Here is a 20,918-nt window from a genome sequence, read left to right on the forward strand (position 1 = left end):
AAATAAGGGTTGGACGATTATGGATTTGTACAGGTTTTATAATTGCCACTTAACCCTATCTAGCCTCGGCTATTTTGAAACTGCATTGCTTGGGGGGGGGGGGGGTGGGCTTCTAAAGAACCCTGCACCTATGATCTCGGCCGTGAAAAGGCCGATCGCCGCGAAAATTCGCATGCATGTCAAGTGAAGTTTTTTTTTTTTAGTCCACTCATTTGCATATTTATAGTAATTTATGCAAAAAAGAAAATCAAATTGAGATTTTTACCCATAAATCATATATTCTTCATATTAAAACATTAGTTTTCACTACATATATTCTTTAGACCATTTGGGATAATCATACAACATCAACAATTGAAAGAGCCAGGTTAGTCCTTATGTTATCTTATGTTTTGAACTTTTGATAATTTTTTTTTTCTTTGTTTTTTAACTTATGTATTGTATCATTTGGGGGGCGCCTCTGGGGTACTGACGCCACATGAAAACCCTCGATGGCTCAGGTAAAGACCCGGTGGCTATTCTTGAAGAAGGGTCCCGGATTCTGGTATGTCATTCCTAGTACCTCAGGTAACACTTGATTGTCACAATCAGTCAATACAAGACTAGTACAGTAGTTGGGATGGGCCGACAGGCGACAGCAATCACTGGCGTCGGGCTTCAGTTTAAATCAACAGCTTTAAACACTTTATATTGTGCAACGGCCAGCATGATGATTTAACAGATGGACCTGAAGCTGAGTTCTGACGTACTTTTGAACGTTGCAACTTGTATATCCTAGTGTAAAGCGATCATCGGCCTTTTGTTTAAATCAAAACGAATTAGGGCTAATTCTGACCTGAAAACAAACCAAATCTCGGAGCATGGCCTGGACCGGATATACGGATAAGCGAATGCCCTGGGTCCACTTCTAACTTCTGTTTTTAGCCCTTCTTTCTACTCATTTTACTTTCCTTTCCTTGCTTAGCTGTTTTAAGAGGGGAGTGTCACCCCTCCCTGTGCAACCGCACCTGCTAGATTGTGATGGAAATAAATAATATCTCATACCTCGCACTGGACTTCAATATTTTGGTGCACAGAGAAGTTCCCTGCTCTGTCTCTGATCTCCACAGATATAGGAAACTCTTTGCCATTCTCTATGCAGAGGTCACCAGTTCCTTCAAACGTTGGCACAATGATCTTGTGTGGCTCACCTGTAGACAAAAAATGTATTGCTCTAAAATGTAAATAATAATAACATTGCCAACAAAAGCAGCAACAGCATCATTATCGACCACTCCCAACAACATCAACAACAGCACAGACATAAGAGAGCTCTAGCTTAATAAAGTGCACATATCATGCTAAAGGCGCCTCCAAAGAGTAAAGTACTACTCGGAACATGTACACTATCAGGTGCAGATTAGCAATTGAATACGGGTATTAATAATTATAATGTAAATTTCTTAGAAAACTAGTATTGAAGTAGCTGTGCGAAGGATTTAAACTCTTTCCAAACTCAAACATTCTTGTAACAATGCAAAGGGGAGACCAAACCAGGGAGGTGTAAGAAAGGAGTGGAAACTCTTGTAATTTATTCAAATACATTCGTGAGTGCTAAAGCGTAACGATGGGATTTGTAACATTCCACTTGGCTTTGAAGTTCCATGCTCCGAGCCGCCCTTCTACTGCGGGGAATTTCGGAGGCCAGGCACCAGTTTCACATTTATTAAAAAAATATTAAATTTCCGGCAAAATGTCAGTGTAAATTATAAACTTAATATGGGGATTGTATTCGGAATAGTGCATCAAACAATTTTTCAAATCTGGTACTCCGCCCTCCCTATAATTTGTGTGCCAGAGTTGGTAAAAGAACAATTAGATCCTGACGATACTCGGCCCCCTTCTGTTCTTAATCTATATTAATGATATAATAAAATGTACACCTTTCTTTCATTATGTATTATTTGCAGACGATACTACTCTTGTAGCTTCACACTCAGACTTTTCTTTCTTGATTAATGCAATTAATATTCATTTAAAATTTGTGCATTCTTGGCTTTTATGTAATAAATTATCATTGAATGTTCTGAAAACTAAATATGTTATGTTCCGTAATCCCCAAAATAAGTCAGACGTTTATAATGATATATCCATTTTTATTAATACTACTAAAATAGAGAATTGTTCAACAATTACATATTTAGGAATAGTGTTAGACGAACATTTATCATGGGATCCTCACATTAATTATACTTGTTCGAAAATTTCTCGCAATATTGGTTTACTTTGTCACATGAGACACTTTATTCCTTTACGAATTTTATTTTTGATGTATAATGCCTTTATTTTACCCCATGTTATGTATTGTATTATTGTCCGGGCTAATCCTTATCCTTCAAAATTAATTATATTACACCGTCTTAAAAAAAAAAGGCATAATACGCATTTGCTGAAATGCAGATTATCTGGCCCCATCACAACCATTTTTTTACAAATTTAAAACGTTGAACGTTTTTGATATTAATAGATTAAAAATGGGTATACTTATGCATCGTTACTTTTTAGATACATTACCGGAATACTTGATGAATATGTTTTCTTTAAATGTCCATGTCCACAATTATAATACTAGACACAACTAGTTATTCCATCAATCAAAGGTCACATCTCACTCTCTTTTTAAGTCTATTCGGTTCGTTGGTCCCATTATATGGAATATATTATCCCCCTTAATACGTAATACTCAATTTGGAAATTCTTTTAAAAATAAGTACAAGCGCTATTTACTGTCTCAGTATGTTTAAGTTAAATGTAATTTAGTATGTAACCGTCAGCTACCTGAAATTTATATAAATGTTTTTCATTCTTTGTAATGGGTGTATCAACTTGTCAAGCCACATAGGCTTTTACTGATACACCCTATTTCATTTTCCAACTATTTGTATTTAAATGTAATTACTCTGTTTCACATATTTAAGTTAATTTTATATGTACATTGTAAATGTTTATAACCTGTTTTTTAGTGTTTTTTTACTGATTTTGAAATAAAATGTATCAATCAATCAATCAATAATGATTTTCAGTCTCAGGATTGATAGCAGAGATTGAACTGCATAGAATATCATCTTCATAATCATCCGCATTTTACGATGACGTCTCAACAAATAACATAAAAAATAAAAAGATATTTCGAAAAATCGGAATGCATTACTCATTCTTACATTATACGTATGGCATATTAAATAGGCAATTTTTAAGTTTAATTACTTGAATTTGAAAGACTGTTAGTCCAGTTTCACTATGCAACCTTGCACGTGTAAAATCTATGTATGTGTACTTGATAGCGCAGGCTCCGGCTCCCTGACCCAATTGTGAAGTCATGATTCAGTAACCGTATATTTCAATTTCAGGCCATGATTTGAAGTTGTGAGAAGGGTCTTGGAAAAAGCAATTGAAGTGTTTAATTGAACTTTGCACAACTTTGAAACAAATGGTTCGTGTTCTCAATGATATAAGCTTTCCTTGCCTGTGTAATTTGCCCATGTTGTGATATATCTTCGCACAGCTACTTTAAGCGCTATACAAATGTGACTATTATTTTCATTATCATCTCATTTATTATATATTTAGCAAATTAAGTTCAATATCTTGCCAAAGAACATCGGATTCAGTACCATCATAATTCTCATCTGTATCATCCTCATCATGAACAACATAATTGGCATCACCGTCATCATCATCATCACCAGCATCATCATCATCATCATCATCACCATCCTCAACATCATCATCATCATCATCACCATCCTCAACATCATCATCATTATCATTCTAATTGCGTCATCACCCGAATCAAACATCACCAGCAGTCTATCGTCTGCCAGCTAAACTCTCTCTCCTAACAAGTTCACACCTGAACAAGTGACCTGCCATTGCTTACCGGGCAAGATTCTGATCTTTAGTTGTTGAGTGGGGATCTCCAGTCCAGGTATCGTCACGGTCATGTTGAACTTCTTTCCTTGAGCCGATCCAACGACCCCGGATGCCTTCACTTCTTTCACTATAAGAGAGTTGCCCTCGATTTCCACCTTCTCATAGCTCATGACAAGGCCACTACAGAAAGAAAAGAGAAATCTTTTAGCTTCCCTCCGTATTTCTTCATAATCTGATACTACACTTCCTTTTAAAACTTCTACAAATAGGTCTTCTTACGATTCTTAAATAGCCTCCATTTCTTCTCTGTTTGCCTACTACATATGTAATGTCCGAATCTATTAGCATTTCATTACTCTTTCAATTTTTATGCTGCCCTTCCTTCTTTTCCTCCCCTTATTATCTTCCCAATTTCCTCTTTATTCTATATTCCACCATTTTCATGTGGCATATTCTTAACCCCTGTATCTTAATCTTGTTTCTCTAAATTATGAACTGTTGATTATTAAGTACTAGAGTTAATTAAACAATGGCAATTCCCCCAAAATAGATTTCACTCATAAGGCTAGCGCATGTACTTAAATTTTGTTTGAGAATCTGACAGCGTATTTGATTGCATAATGACAATTCAGATTTTTAAAATTTTGGTAGACAAACCTGATCAGTTTACATTGCTTTGAGATCGGGTGATGACATTGTGAATAATAATTAGATTAGATAATTACAATACTAAATCCTAAATGCTGACGAAGAAATCTATCTAAAATTGTATACCTCGCTTCGAGTACTGGTTTGAGGTTAGGCGTTGGCTTGGTGGGATTATTGAACTCGTCTTGTAGCAGAAGAGGGATGTTGAATGGGACGTCTACCCTGAACGGCGGATCCAGGATATCAATGCTAAACTTGCTTGATGGGCCCTCTATAAAAAAAAAAGCACAATGAACAAGCATTGATATCAATCCAAATACTTGATGCCTAACCTGTTGCAAATACAGTATACTATAATTTGATTTGTTTTGTGTACCAATACTGATTTAATTCAAAAAATGATTACCATCAAGATTCTTGATATCATAGAATAGCAAGTTCCAGATATTTCAGGCCAATATTTACTCCCCCCCCCCCCCCCCACAGACTTGTCCTTTGTTTCCATCCTCTGTCACTTTGGATGCATTTCCGACATTTTCCTCACAAAATATGACATTTGAGGTCCGGATTAGAATATTACTGAACAAAATTGAAGCACCTTCTATTGTTTACAGCATCTTCAGTTTCATGAAAAATGGATAGTATTTTCAAGAATTAAGGGTGCTTCAAATTTTGATCTAAGAAAAAAAATCACCTACTGAAAGTGAAAAGGGTGTTATGCTAGGTCTGTATAAGGGCAAGTGAAAGGTTTGTCCGAAAACATAACCAAGTATTATTGAAATATATTATGGAATCGTGAACACTAATTGACACAAAAATAAGCATCTTTATTTGATGTGTTGTCTGATTCAAGCTCTCGTAAAGCTATCGGCTTGATACAGACATAGGTTATACCAAAATCTTAGATGTGGAAGGTAACGTATGTGACAGAATAGCTTGGACTTAACACCCTTCCTGGAAGTCAGCACATGAAATGAAAGTATAATAGGACAAAAAAACAACTTCAGACTCACCTGTACTTGTGAACTTGATCTTGTGACATGGCAGAGGGCGTCCTCCGAGGTCAGTAGCTCCTTCATCCCTGAGTACTGCCTGCAGGATCAGGGTATGGGGACCTATGTTCCCGACAATGTCTAATCCAATAAAAACAGAGGTGCAGTTTAATCTTTGAAACTTCACTCATTTGCTTCAATGTAAAGAAGGGTATATGTGTTCAAGGTTAAAAATGTAAGGTCCCTGTGTATATGAGCCCCACAATTTTAAGTCAAGACCCCCCAAAAACCCATTTGCCTATAGACTCTTAACATTTTCAACCTGGGTCCTGTTTCATAAAACTTAATGTTATCAATAAGAAATGCTAAAATACTCTGACACATTAACTCTCAGCCAACGAGATGCCACAATTTCAGTAGCTAATAACAGTTATTGTAATTTGCTATTAATAACAAGTTTTATGAAACGGGCCCGTGACCCTCTTTGTAATATCCCAGTCAAATCAATGAGACCGATAAAAGACTGACACCTGCCAAACAGAAATGATGTCACCCTGAAAGGCCCAAAATCGGTGGGTCGGTGTGGAGTCAGTTTGGTGGTGGAACTGAGGTATGAAATTTATTGTATAATATAAACTTTGTAATATCGCAGTCAAATCAATGAGACCGATTAAAGACTGACACCTGCCAAACAGAAATTATGTCACCCTGAAAGGCCAAAGATCGGTGGGTCGGTGTGGAGTCAGTTTGGTGGTGGAACTGAGGTATGAAAGTTATTGTATAATTATAAACTTGGACTGTGAAACCAGTCATCTCATTGGAGGATGAGAATTATGTTTGTTATCTAACATTATGTTTGTTATCTGTTATCACTGTTCCTCTGCAGGTATGTATCTATATGACTTTCTTACCCATCTGTTTGAAGGAGTATGCCCATGTCTTGTGATGTTGACCCATGTGGGTTACTATCACCTTGTCACCGCAATCGGCTGCAAGGATGAAAACAATGATAAAGAATTTCTTAATAAATTAGTATAATTTTGCTATTAAACTTTAATTTTTCAGTTTTTATTATATGAGAAATAAATCTGCCATAAAGTGTAATATATATGCACACTGTCACTCAAAATGAATAACCAAAACCTTACTGATCCCTTTCAGAGAATTGATAAAACAAAATATGATATTAATGATAATAATAATAAGTCTTGTTTACGTAGGGGAGCCTCAAAAGATTTATTCTATACTTTGATTTGATTTGATTTGATTTATTTGTGTCTACATCATTTTTCTTTTTTTTCATCATACATTTTCATAAACATAATATTGGTTGATTCAATTTTTTAAGTGTATATAATTTTATACAGATAATAAAAGAAATTAAACAAATGTATTGAATACATAATTAACATACATTTGATGCAGGAGGGCTACAGAAATAAGCAAAGTAGCTTGACGTGCCCGCTGCCCTCAACTTAGATACAACAATAACAATTTTTAAAAAATGACTTGCAAAGAAGAAAAGGAAAGGGGAGAGAAGGAGCGTTGGTAATAATACAATAAATCTAATTCATCTGCTGATTCAATGCAGGTTCATTCATGGATGGATAAACGATGCTAGGTCATGGACGATTACACATCATTGTTGAATGTACAGTCACTGTACACACGAACATTAAAGATAAACTTTAGTACTGGTAATGCGATTGCATTGTAAAAGAAAAGGTGTGGAAAGGATCAGAAACAGTTGATCATGTAGCATGTAAGTATTGGTGTGCGCTGCAAGGTTCTGGAGTCATCAAAATCATAATAAATTTGACCGAGTCTTGGTAAAGTAACAAGCACTGTACACAGAGAGCTTTATATGGGACAACACACATGGTGTCGGGGCTATTACTACCTTGATTTCCTTGTCTTTCTATGCTCATTACTCAGCCAGTATACATTTTCTTCGAAAATTATGTAACACATGTCATTTATTTGTAATCTTGAACATTCAGTGTAAGTTTCGTTTGATTCTGTGAGAATTATTATTATTTTTTTTTTTTACCAGAACTGGAGTTTATCTTTAATACAGTAGAATTACACACGACAGGATCAATACTTATTTCTTATTTCAATGGGCAGAGAGTTCCAGATGTCTCGGCCGGCGTGTCTAATAACACTTAGTGGAGAAGAACAAGGGGGTTATGTACATTTCTGACGGTATTTGGAGACAAGGCAGGAAAGCCATGCTTTGTATCAAAATAACTATGTACATTATTTAAATAATTATTTCTTTAATAGAAAGGGAAAAAGGGACATTATGTCCACACATGCACTCTTTCCCATACACACAAACACGCACTTATTGATCTTTCTGATGAAAAATTAAAGTTATAGGTTAATGCAATTTTGAGTTTTGTTGTTATAAATATAATTTACATAATCTGTTAAAACTATTCAGCGATGGGCTCAGTCTAATTTCTACAGGTATATCATTCCAAATGTTTGGGCCCCTTAAGAAAATTGTATTTTGGGAAACTAATGTCCTTACCCCTGGAATATGACAATTATTTAAATACCTGGTCTGGCAGCCATGAATATTTGTATTGAGTTCAAAATAGTTTAAAAGTAGTATGTGGTAAAACAAATTTAAAGCATAAATACATACAAATTGCACATAGATATATATAGATATCGCATACTCTTAAAAGTTTAAGGTTGTAAAAAAAGAGGGACAAGGTATTGGCTGTGCGATGTAATTATTATAATTGTCCATACAAGTGGTGCGATATCAATATGTTATATAAAATCATCAATATTTCTTTAGGGAAAAAAATCAATTTATAAAATACACCAACATGTTCAGCTCATATATTGCAGATTACTACAGTGTGTTCTTTCCAATCTAATTATCACCAATTGTGACTCCTAAAAATATTAAATGTTTGACTTGTACAATAAAAGATTCCTTAAAGATAAACTTAAGTTCTGGTAAAAAAAATGAAAATAAATTGTCATAGAATCAACGAAACTTACACTGAATTTTCAAGATTACAAATAAATGTCATGTGCCAAACAATTTTGGAAGAAAATGTATAATGGCTGAGTAATGAGCATAGAAAGATAAGGAAATCAAGGTAGGTAGCCCCGACACCATTTGTGTAGTCCCATATACATGTGCTTGTTACTTTACCAAGACTGGGCCAAATTTATTATGATTTTGATAACTCCAGAAGCTTGCAGTGCACACCAATACTTACATGCTACATGATCAACATTTTTTTTATCCATTTCATACCTTTTCTTTCACAATGCAATCGCATTACCAGAACTCACCTTTAACTTTTATTTGAGTAACAATTGATTTTGGGGGTGCATTTTTTAAAAAGAAATATTGATTGCAAATTTAAATATATATATAACCACTCAACCAGTTTATCAAATTCTGCATTTACCATATCTTGAAGGAATACAATATCTTGATGAGACAAAACCACATCTGCAATTAAAATCAGTTCTAGCACTTTTGAAACATTGCAAATATCATTTACATATAAAAGAAATCATAATGGTCCTATAATTGAGCCTTGGGGCACTCCACTTCTTACTTCCATTGTCTGTGACTCATATTTTTCGAGTACAACAATTGTTTTAATAAATGTAATGCTTCCTGGGAGAAATTTTAATTATTTAAACATATTTGTGGCTTACACCCAGTAAATATATTTTCCGATTACTAACAAAGTTTTTAGACCTTCAATGTAATTTCTCTATAACCATAAGATTCCAATTTGTTTAATAACACTGTGTGATCAAGATAATCAATTGCTTTGCTAAGATCTGAAAACAGGCTAATAATTGTTTCTTTATTATCACAGGCATTTGTAACCTTAGGTATAAACTCGGTGATGGCAGGAGATGTAGAGTGTATTGATATTGTTCTCACTAAGGGCCCTGCAATCATATGTAGAATAAAGGTAATTTATTGGATGTCGATTGCATTTTTGATTGTGTTTACTCACAATGCCAAATGATCTTCAACTCCACCATGAGTTTCTTAGAGTTATGCTGAACTCCAGGAAGCCTTGACATGGACTGACCTTTCCTGTTGTGGATCTCAGCTTTGATTTCACCTGTACACAAACAAAATGGGCAATATGGTATGAAAGGTACAAACGAACCAGGGGCCAGTTTCCAGGAGTCTTATATCCCAGTCTCACGGCCAAACCAAGTAACAACTCCAAACTGACCAAAGACTGATAAAGCCATGGCTGATTTTTATTGTTGAGCCTCTTATGAACCTCGTTCCTGTAACTGGGTATGGTTCTGAAAACATCCCCGTAAAACATATGTGTTAATTCCATGATTTCAAGGCCATCCCCTGAAGAATGTATTAATTCTATAAAAGCACATTTTAAAGAAAATTTAGAAAAACTGTTCTAAATGTCCTAAATCTTCGTATCCTGCTTTAAATGTTTAAGTCCTGAGAAATTTGATTATTTCCTCTCTATATAACTTGTCATGCATCATTGAAAGAAAAAACGTGCATGTCAGCACCAATTAAGAATGGAATACTGTTATCATCATTTTTGTCCACCATTAAGTGATTTTGCACAAAATACATCTTGCAATTCTTGGCAGTCTCTGGCAATGCCATGACATTATGCACTGACCTATGAGTTTCCCAGCTGGTCGTTTCTCTCCTGCATGGACCTCATTTGCCTTAGGCCAAGATATGACAAGAACCTCTGGAAGTCTGGTAAGGAGAAGAGCACACAAAATGTTTTTTTCAATTCCTATGACAGACTCGCTTAAGAATACGCTTTCATAATCTCTACTTTTCTGTCTATGTTAGTGCCCACAGTTTACTGTAACATTTGTTTACTGTATTGCTGCTTTGAAGTGCTGTACAAAATCTTGCTGAAAGAAAATAAAATCAGGTTAACAGAAACTAAGGTTTTTCAATGGTTTCCGGTAGTGTGTGATATCAGAAACAACATACTGAAAATGTAAGAAAACCGGCCCCCGAAAAGTGGTGATTTTCCAAATGGCGTCCAAGATGGCCGCCAATACCTTAAATTGGGCATACATCATGATATATCCATCTTAGGGCTATAATGTTGGTGTCTTAATCTAGGTTTAGAGGGTTGTAGACTCCATTCGTACTACTTTTAATGGGTTATGGCCACCAGGAAACCGAGAAATCCAAGATGTCGTCCACTATATGGCCTCAAGCTATGATTAGCAAGATTAAAATGGGTTGTAGAGGTCAGGATGTTCATTAAAGTTTAGAGTAGCCTTATGAGGGCCACCATTATGTAATCCAAAAATCGAAACTAAAAGTAGCCATAAATCGATTATTGTGATAAATCTATCTAAGAAGTGTAATTTCGGCCTCGATACCAGTTTTTGGGGTGATGAAAATTCCATGAAGGTGTCCAAAATAACCGGTACATACAGGTATGGATTTTCATTGACAGACCTATACAAAAAAATCTTGTAGCTTTATGCAGAAAAGTTTTGTGATATCGTTGCTACTGTGCTCACTAATTTGGTTGCTGGCACTGTATGAATACAAAACATAGGACATGGTAACTTAGATGAAAAGTGATTTACATTTTCCACCACTTTGCCGTCCAAGATGGCCTGCGGCATTTGAAAACAGTATCGAATCATTATATCAGCCGCAGTATATGTCATTGGTGTATATCCCCCCTTTGGGGGCAGATACAAGTTTCGTTGTCTCGCAGCAGACAAGAATCATTCAAATCCAAGATGGCGTCAAAAATAAAAGTATAATCCCTAAAATCTCCAAAAAAAGTTTCCATATAATCACATAACAAATGTCTTACGTTATTTCTTGAAAATGTGAGTTTAGTATATATATATATATATATATATATAAATGCAATTTATAACTTTGGTAAATTATGTTAGCATTCAAGATGGCTTTCGTTTTCCTAAATAGGTGACTAGAAGAAGAAGTTTTGGGTCCTAGTAGATCTTCTGTTTGGGTCACTGGTCAATTTACCATCATGGATCCCATTCTGTTAAAAACAAACTCGTGTAGTACATTTACATTTTCATCATCATAAACATCTCCATAACCAGACTTTTTTTCTTTCAAACGAGATGGAGATAACCATATTAAGTATACCCTCGATTTTGAGAACAATGAAAGAACATAGCATTATACTGATCCTTAAATAGAATAGCAAAGAAAGGGATAAATATTTAGCATCTGGTCATATTTAACACCTGTTAAACACCTATATTCCATTTTTTGGATGAGAATTTGGAATTACATTTAAAATATTAATGATAGTCTACAAAGCTCTAAATGGTCAAACTCCTAGTTTCGTTACTAAATTCTTGCATATCAAGTCTCAAACTCATGGTCGTAACCTTCGTAGTACACAAGACACATTATGTTGCAAATACCCCCATGTAAAACCAAAGTAACCCTCGGGGACCGGACATTTCTTTGTGCTGCCCCTAGATTATGGAATAAATTATCACTAGAAATAAGGAAAGCCCCATCACTAGATAATTTTAAATCAAAACTGAAAACTCACTTGTTCATAAAGTATGTATAGCACAGCATTTACGAGCTATTGCAGCGCAGTAGAATATCAGTTCAGTTCAGTTCAGTTTATTTTATTTTTGCACGGCACCAACTTCAGCCAAAGGCTGTTCTTCTGTTGGTCCGTGCGCAATATAAAAATTACATGTACAATTATAAGATAACACATATTATCATAACATATGAAATATTAAAAAAACAAAAAATCAAAAACAAGAACATAAATATACAAAGAAAAATGAAATTATACAAACCAAGATACTACTACCCAGCCCCCCCCCCCCCCCCCCCGTCGGCAAAATGCTTGCCTCTACTAAATGGAAAAATTACGGTGGGGGTTGGATGAAATGGACACAATGAACAAATCAGAACTGATCTATGATAATTCATGCATCTTATCCTTCGTGTGTTTGACTTATAACCTTACAATCGCGTGGTTAATTGAGTCCAAAGTTCGACCTGTTGTACATGTGTTATTTAGGCAATGGCGAGCTTGCGACCTATTTTGATGAAATTACGGTGGGTGAACTTTCAAAAGTCAATGAGACATGAGGGTTCCAATGAAAGAGCTAGTAATAACGTACGTCGAGGTGGATGTGCTTTTCGTTTAAACAAAAAAAAAAGAATTTTTAACGATTTTGGGGTAAAAGTCCATAGGCTAACATGTTAGGCTGCTGACATAGGGGGCGTTGTCAAATGAGACTAAACTGAGCTATATGGGCTAAATTTCACACATTTTGGGGTCTAAAATTACCTTCATAGCAATTGTAGGTCCTCAAAGGGCACTAGAAATGTCATAGATAAGAATAAGAGCAATAACTATGCACTTTGAAGGTCTGAAAACAGAAGTTAAGTATCCCTTTAACGTATTGGTGGTCATCTTGGACGTCATTTTGAGAATCACCTCTTTCCGGGTGTCCGATTTTCTTAGAATTTTATTATGTTGTTTCTGATGTCAAACACTATCTTACGTAGACCGTTGAAAAACCTTTTGTTGCAATGTTTTTGGGGTTAGGTTATTTGTTTTTGTATTTAAATCCGACTAAGAAGTTAAATGAAAGACTTAAATTATTTGTGCAAGAGAAGAGAAATATTTTATCTCCATTATAACTGAATAAACATAGAGAATACCTTGAAATACATTAAGCAAATAGAAAGATGGAAACGTGAATGGTCCTCATCAAGTCATTAGTACTTACTTTCCTTCTTCATCATCGATGGCCTTCTTTATCTGGCCCTCATCAGCTAACCTGTCCAGCCTCCTGAGATGGTAGCTCTTTGTCTCGTTGTACAACAATCTAGGCTCCTACCAAGTAGAGAGGAGAAATGAAAATAAGTTCAAAGAAGCAAAGGTCCTTATCCTCAATTGTTTAGTGCTTGAGAGTTAGTTTGCTGATTATAGAGTGCAAAACAGCAACTTCTCCGTCCTGTACAACTCACCATCATGCTGTAACTAAAATAAAGTATAACAAAAACTTTTCTTTATGAAATTGATTTCTCTCTATCATTTCCTGAAGAAAGAAATGATCCTGTATTTTGTTAAATAGTTATAGTAATTTATAAAAAAATTGAGAGGTTGACACTTGACTTCCCATCAATCAGCAAAATAGTACCAGGCTTAGCTTTGAATGCTTTCGAAAATAAGGGCAAAGTTGTATCTGATCATTTTGGCACTGTTTAACATTTGGATCTAGATAGATTTACGCAGCAGATAACATCAACTGGTCCAATGTCACCAATGGTTTTGAATAGTTACACGGTTTGCTGACCTGTCTACATTTAATGCCAATGTACTTACTGCAGAAGTAACCCGTTAGGGCAGATTTAGATCACTATGCGCATTTAGTGCTGCTTAAATGCATCTCACAGATATTGAGGTATTGGTTATCTAACGACTGACTACAAATAATCTTAAATTGACCCACCAAATACTAAGCCTCACATGAGTCAAGTTGAGGTCTATGGAAAATTGAAGGTTACATCAAAATCATATCGTACCGAACATTCCTGCAGCACAGATGCCAATCTTTAGTAGACCAATTATTTTGTTCCCTAATGCTATGGTCACATTACCCAAAAGTAGCCTGCTCGGCGGCCGAGCGGCGAGTTTTTAACCAATTCTGCCCGGCAGCTGTCCGACCACCGAGCGGCGGCCGCCAAGGCACCGCTCGTTTTTAGGGCATCGCTCGGTCGCCGCTGAAGTTTTAGCGCGGAGTTAAAATTTGGGCGGCGCCTGCTCACTTTTCACTCGCCGCCCAAAATACGCTCGGTGCCTGGGCAGTCGCCGCCCGGGCACCGACCTAATCGCTAGGCGATGCCTAAATTCCAGCAGCGACCGAGCATGCTACTGATCGGTCGGTCGCTGCTCTGATTTATGACCATAGCTTTAGTTATGGCACGATGAATGCAGAGAAAATGTATAAATGATGTAACTGAGTTTGTCATACCTGCTCAATTTCGAACTCTCCTCCCGTTGCAAACAGCGACCTATTCTGAATCTCATTCCCAAAGTCTCCGAACAACAAGAACCGTTTTACTGACCCATAAACAACTGGATTTGTCCGCAAGATTCGAACCTAACAAGGAATAAGATAAGAATATATCGAGTAAGGTATTGTCTGGCACCAAATTATTACTTTGTTATACATATTATTGGTATATAACCTACTATGTACATTCATGTTCAATGAAAATTATAAAGTAAATGAATGAATAACACATATTACTCATGAACTCACTTTTATCCCATATGACATCTTACATCGTAAACGGAATATTTCTGACATGAACAAATCTCTTTCTCTTGATTTTCTTCTCTTTCTATATATATATATATATATGTTTATCTTTTCATGTTACGTTACTCCTCATAAGAAACTGTGATTATGTAAAATTCTTGTAGTGACTTCCATCCACCCCCTTCCCACTGGCTTTTCTCTAACTTCTTATCTCACTCCTTTTTTGAGAAAACAATTAAATTTGTATGGCTATGTTTTTTTTTTTTTTTTTTTTACTTCTCATCTCATTTATACAGTGCAAAATCAGCCATACATGGAGTCTTTCGGCTATGGCTGATCGTTAACGAAACGGAATTAAGTCTATTGTCAACTCTATTTGTTGCTACGGCAGGAAAACGTATCCATTCATTAAAATTATGGAAATGCAAGCATTCCTTTTTTTTATTTATTTTTTTTATTTCTAATCTTTTGACAGGGTAGCCCATTCACCAACAAGTAGTGGTCTTCCATGGGGCCCTGAATGAACATATTTATATCGTTCATAACATTTATACAGAACAGTTACAAAAGAAATACTCGTTTGCAAAATAAACATATATCATTAACCTAGTAAACAGTAATGTCAATAGGAAAATATTGATTAAGTCGCAGTTATGCGAATAAGTCATGTTAATATTACAGAACATGCACGTAGTGTATGTTCGGCTGAGCCATTCACAAATTACAACTTTGTTTAAACAATCTCTTAAATGAATTGACAGAGGAAGCCGTTCTCAACGAATTATCTAGCTTATTCCATTCAAATATGGAAGAAACAATTGGGCTACACTTATAACAATCAGTGTGAAGTCTAGGCACACGTAAACATCCACTGTCTATTTGCCTTGTATGATGCTCATGCACATCATTAGGATTGATTAAGCCTACCTGAAGGTAAGAAGGTGCTAAGTTATGAACGCATTTATATATCATCATAACGCGACTTAACTCAAACCGCTTGTCTAGTGTCATCCATTTCAGACTTGTGAACAAATCAGCGGACGGTGTGTCATATGTCTTGTTCAATATTATTCTTGCGGCCCTCTTTTGAATTTTTTGCAGCTTAGTTGTATGAGATTGAAATCTGTTCGACCATACAACAGAGCAGTAATCTAATCGTGGCAACACTAGACTGTTATAAAGTAACTTTAAGGATTTTTGAGGCAAAAAACTCTTTGCTCTCTTTATCATGCTAATGTTTTTCTGGGCAAGTTTACTTACGTTTTCGATTTGTTTAGACCATTTCAATTCTTCATCTATCAAAAGTCCTAAGCATTTGGTGAATTGAACTCTTTTGATCAAATTGCCGTTTAATGAAATGGTGAAAGATTCAATTTTCTTGAGATTAGCAGGAGAGCCTATTAACATGACACAAGTTTTTTCAGTGTTAAGAACAAGACGATTTTCCTTAATCCATGCCATGACTTTGTTTAATGCAACAGTTAATTTTTCTTCCACAACAGTTGCATCATTTTCACTGACGGTAACAACCTTTTTTTCCTGATTGAGGTGTCATATCAAGAGGCAGAAAATGAACTTTCTAGAAATGTGATTTTCTCTTTGAATTTCAGATACCGTCCGCCAAATGATTTTTGGTACCCTTTCTTCAAATTGTTTTGAATCACTCATGTGTGAAATATGCACCATATTAGTTGCATTAAATTAAATAGGAGGATTTAAGCTTTACAAATATGTGACATTTATTGATTATAATTGTGATTAAGTAATGATAAAACATCGATAATTCTCGGTTTCGTTTTCCTAGGACGCAATGTATAGAAAATAATCATTATCCATCAGTTCAAAAGATGGATAGTGTCCACTTTTTCATTCATAGTGTTCTCTTCATCACAATATCACTTGTGATATCATACCTGTTGACCTGTGGTATACACCTTCCCATCCCATACCACAGTCTTAAACACAGCCCAGGGTCCTTGTTTTGTCTTGGGTAGACCTTGCCTCGTGATGTTACCCACGTAGTCTCGGAACCAGACCTGTTTGTCATGGGTCTCGTGACAGTGGTCCAGCCAACCGTAGAACGCTTCGTCAATATTCACTCTGAGAGACTGAAAACGAGACAAAGATGTTACCACTATTATTCATACATTATTATAATATCATTTTGACCTTGATTTATCTTCTCCATGTTACAATGGGTCCCACGCCAGGACTCAAACCACGGATCCTCATGTAAGGCATAACTCAATGCTGAGCTTTCAATGTCCCTTGTCTATCATCATTTCTCATGTATTGAGTGACGTCATAAGTTATCTGAGAAAGTGTTTTTCTTGGTTTCATTATACAATTATAAAGGCCAAAAATTATACCAATTTTCTTTTAAAACATGTAAAAGATACTGTTGGATTCTGGAGTAAGTTCCTCAAATTTAGGCTTGTAATACGATTGAATAAATTTTGGAATGATATGACCCTAAACATAGAAACATTCTCCTCAATAATCACTTTAAAAAAATATGACTAGGAAACAAAACATTAATTTTCCAATCTGAATAATTGAAACAGCTGAAATCCTCTTTGTTTTCTACCCCATGGATACTGGACATTCCTTGGAAGCACAATGTATTGAAATTACGACTTTTTACATTTTGAACGTAGGCAGTACAACCAATTAGGTTCATATATTTGAGCATGCAGTCTCTAGATAAGAAACATATTTTTTTTTTTTTAATTGTTTCTTACCTTACCCCCAACAACTCTCTCAAAGACTGCGTTCGATCTATCCTTCAGCTTCATCTCAAGGTCAATAAAAGTAAGTTTGTTCGTGCTGACCTCAAACTTCCTGTTAGCAAAGAGGGTACCAGATACCCTGTTGTAGCACTCGACAGGAATGTCGACCAGTTTCTTTGGCACGGCACACCAGTCAAATCTGATGGACAAAACACAATGGATCAGTTCAAGGGGAAAACTTTAACAAAATGTTTTCAAATAAAATAAAATGTTATCTGGAAATGTGCCTCAAGTGCTTTTCTTTAACAAATTAACACTCAAAAGAAAATGACTCCCACAAACATTCAAATTAGACTTGCAACTGTTTATTTTTCATATTTACAATTTGAGTAAATTGATTTCTCTAGAAATATTGGAATAATCAATAAAATGGTATATTATTTCCATCGAACGTTCTGAAAATGCTTTACTCTATACACTTGTACTCCCTTATATGAAGTCAGGAATTATTGCATTCTTTTATTGCCAAAAAAGGGCACTTTGAATTATAAACAACGCTGGATTGCTCATAGCGACAAATTTGTTAATGAAAATAATATTCTGAAGGTTTTTTTTATTCATATTTACTTCAACTTGGTCAATTTATGTTTCAACTTGATACAAAAGAATTACCACGAATATTTAGTATTATATACCTCTCTTTAGAAATCTAGCCATCTGATTGGTCAGAATTGCAGTCGTGATTTTGGATATTCCCGCAAAACGACGAACACATAGTCAATAGTTCATGAGTGATATCCGTTGTCCCGGGTAACATGCCGCATAAATCAATTGTGCTCAGATCCCCATTGGTTTACGTGTTAAACAAATATTTTTGAGGGCGCGGATACCATACAGTGCTTTTTGTCTGCAATACCCAAAATGATTGAAGTTTCAGTCATTTCTCAAGTGAAAATAAACAGAGAGTTTCGTCAGATTTTCCGTGATGTTTTAACCAATGTTTACTCAATAAAAGGATAAGGTAAGAATTCTTGGTAGAATTTTGTTTCAGTTCGGCATATAAAAGAGATATCGACTGCTTTAATATTCCAGGTCTGGCTGATATATAGGCTCTCGAGAACTAATTGCACATCTTGCCATGACCCCTCGGGGCGCCGCCCACCCAGGCGCGCCTCTGGGTCATGGCAAGATGTGCGCGTGTTCTCTTTTGTGGTGGTGGTTATTTTACCTGACTGCTAAGAAAGCATAAATGCTTGTAAGTAAGAAACCGGACGGTCGATGGCTTTAGGTCCTCTCCGAGGGACCTGGTAATGAGTATTAATGCCTTACCAAAAAGGCACTAGCGCATCGACTTGGTTTCGATCCCGGGTCACCGGATTACGAGACCACTGCTCTACCGACTGAGCTATCGCGCCTCCACTTTAAACAGCCAGACCTCTCAAAGCAGTCGATATCTCTATACTATGTTTTCCAAAATTGAACGATATCATACATGTCCTACAACACAGTCAAACCTCTTTCATTTACCGCTTGTAAGAACAGTATCGGCAATAGATACCTTTATGCATAATGGACCTTAACATTTTAATTCACCTGAACCTACTCTGAAAAATGCTTCTACATTGTATTCATATAGACTTCACTTGAAAAAGTTTCTTTTATTACAATATCAAGTGACCTAACGTTGAAAATGCTATTTTTATGTTGCTTCAGTATTTTTTGTGACATTCACATAATATGATGTAGCTTATTTAACCCGAAATGGTTTTCATTGAAGTAATAGTTTCTGCTGCTCTCTCTTTCCCTTCTTTACTATTCTTCTCTCTTAGTACCCTCTCCATTTTTTTCTCCTATCTCTTTTTCCAACTATAATCTTAGTTAGACCCCCTTTTTTTCTAACAGCACATTATCTTCATCTCACTCTTTCCTCCTCTCTTTCTTTTTACGTCACATTTTCTTGTATATTTGTATCTAAGTTATTTAAGGGGGCATATAGTATTGCACACTTCGATTCTCTTATGCCCTACCCCCACACTCTCTCTTCAGCTTGAAACAAACAAGAATATTTTTGTTCTCTTTTATCACTTGATGATACAGGCTGTATTGTGTAATAGTTATTAAGATGTTATAATCTGTGACATTTAAAGTTGTGTTTTCAATTTTATTTTGTTTTGCACTTACCGTATTGTATTAAGATTGTTTGAGATACGTGGAAATAAATAAATAAACTTGAAACTTGAAACTACTACTCACTCTTGGACCAGAGTATAGGGAATAAGCCTTCCATTCCAGTAGCACTCAAATATGGCTTTGCTACCCCTCGCAGGTCTATCTTTGTTGTAATCACTTTCGTCATCGACTTCCTCAGGTACTGCATAAATAAAGCATAAAAATATCATATAGAAGTCAATGTCCAGCTTTGATATAGTAATCTGATAACTTTCCAGAAATCACTATTTCGACCAATGATTGAAAATGTTTTTTCTTTCTTTCTCTCTCTCCCCTCCTCTTTCTCTCTCTCTTTCTCTCTCTCTCTCTCTTTCTCTTTCTCTCTCTCTTTCTTTCTTTCTCTCTCTCTCCTTCTCACTAGTATACCAGAATTTAACATGTGCTTTATAAAAATGATGCCAAGGACAATGCAAATGTCAACAAACACAAATTGGAGTCGTTTTCAGTGTTAAGTTGAAATGTTATGATAATAATAATAATCCGGTTTTTTTATAACTCTTTGAAAAGTTTTTTTTTCTTAGATCTCCAATTCCTTTAAAAATCATTGAGTCAAATTGAACATCACAAACCAACAAAATATTAAAAACTGTCCCCCACCTGAGCCATCGTCAACTGGATATGACTCCTTGTCGAAGAGGAATGGATGATATCGAAGCACGCCCTCTACCAATCCAGTTCCTTCTACCAAAACACGGAAATCAAACGTGTCCTTGGCAGACCTGATGAAGTTGGATTGGAGGTCGTCATTAATGTCTCTGAGGTTGAGCTGCTGATGCAGTTGGCCCTTCTTGTACATTGTAATGCTGATGTTAAGGTTCTCGTAGGGGCTTGGCGTACGGTACATGGAGTTGGATAGGTGGGACTGGTTGCCTTGTGGTCCATGGATGTAGTAGTGGTAGATGTGTCTGTAATGACAATCAGGGAAGACATACCGAAGACATATTAAAGAGCTATATGAAATGGAGTCAAATGCCCCTTATATGAACCTTTACTTAGCCACGATTTTATACCACAACCTATAGCTGGAATTTCTTTACTAAAACATAGTGTTCTGTACCCTTTTACGTGTAAATAGAAAATGTACAAAAGGGCTCCAAAGTAA

General features: G+C 35.8%; 1 protein-coding gene across 1 annotated transcript in view; it reads right to left on the reverse strand.

Moving 5' to 3' along the window:
* The window catches only part of LOC100890804 (structural maintenance of chromosomes flexible hinge domain-containing protein 1), an 82,163-nt gene that overhangs the window by 30,266 nt on the left and 30,979 nt on the right, over window positions 1-20,918 (reverse strand). Inside the window, exons 9-21 of the mRNA XM_003727686.3 lie at window positions 20,414-20,721; window positions 19,841-19,958; window positions 17,600-17,786; window positions 16,772-16,966; window positions 14,568-14,696; window positions 13,320-13,426; window positions 10,211-10,293; window positions 9,560-9,670; window positions 6,464-6,541; window positions 5,574-5,693; window positions 4,687-4,831; window positions 3,920-4,092; window positions 1,045-1,190 (exon numbers count right to left, since the gene is read on the reverse strand). Coding sequence (XP_003727734.2) covers window positions 1,045-1,190; window positions 3,920-4,092; window positions 4,687-4,831; window positions 5,574-5,693; window positions 6,464-6,541; window positions 9,560-9,670; window positions 10,211-10,293; window positions 13,320-13,426; window positions 14,568-14,696; window positions 16,772-16,966; window positions 17,600-17,786; window positions 19,841-19,958; window positions 20,414-20,721 — 1,900 coding nt within the window. The remainder of the gene's footprint in view (window positions 1-1,044; window positions 1,191-3,919; window positions 4,093-4,686; window positions 4,832-5,573; window positions 5,694-6,463; window positions 6,542-9,559; window positions 9,671-10,210; window positions 10,294-13,319; window positions 13,427-14,567; window positions 14,697-16,771; window positions 16,967-17,599; window positions 17,787-19,840; window positions 19,959-20,413; window positions 20,722-20,918) is intronic.

The sequence above is a fragment of the Strongylocentrotus purpuratus genome, unplaced genomic scaffold (assembly GCF_000002235.5).
Source record: "Strongylocentrotus purpuratus isolate Spur 01 unplaced genomic scaffold, Spur_5.0 spur5_scaffold_7, whole genome shotgun sequence".
Lineage (NCBI taxonomy): Eukaryota > Metazoa > Echinodermata > Echinoidea > Camarodonta > Strongylocentrotidae > Strongylocentrotus > Strongylocentrotus purpuratus.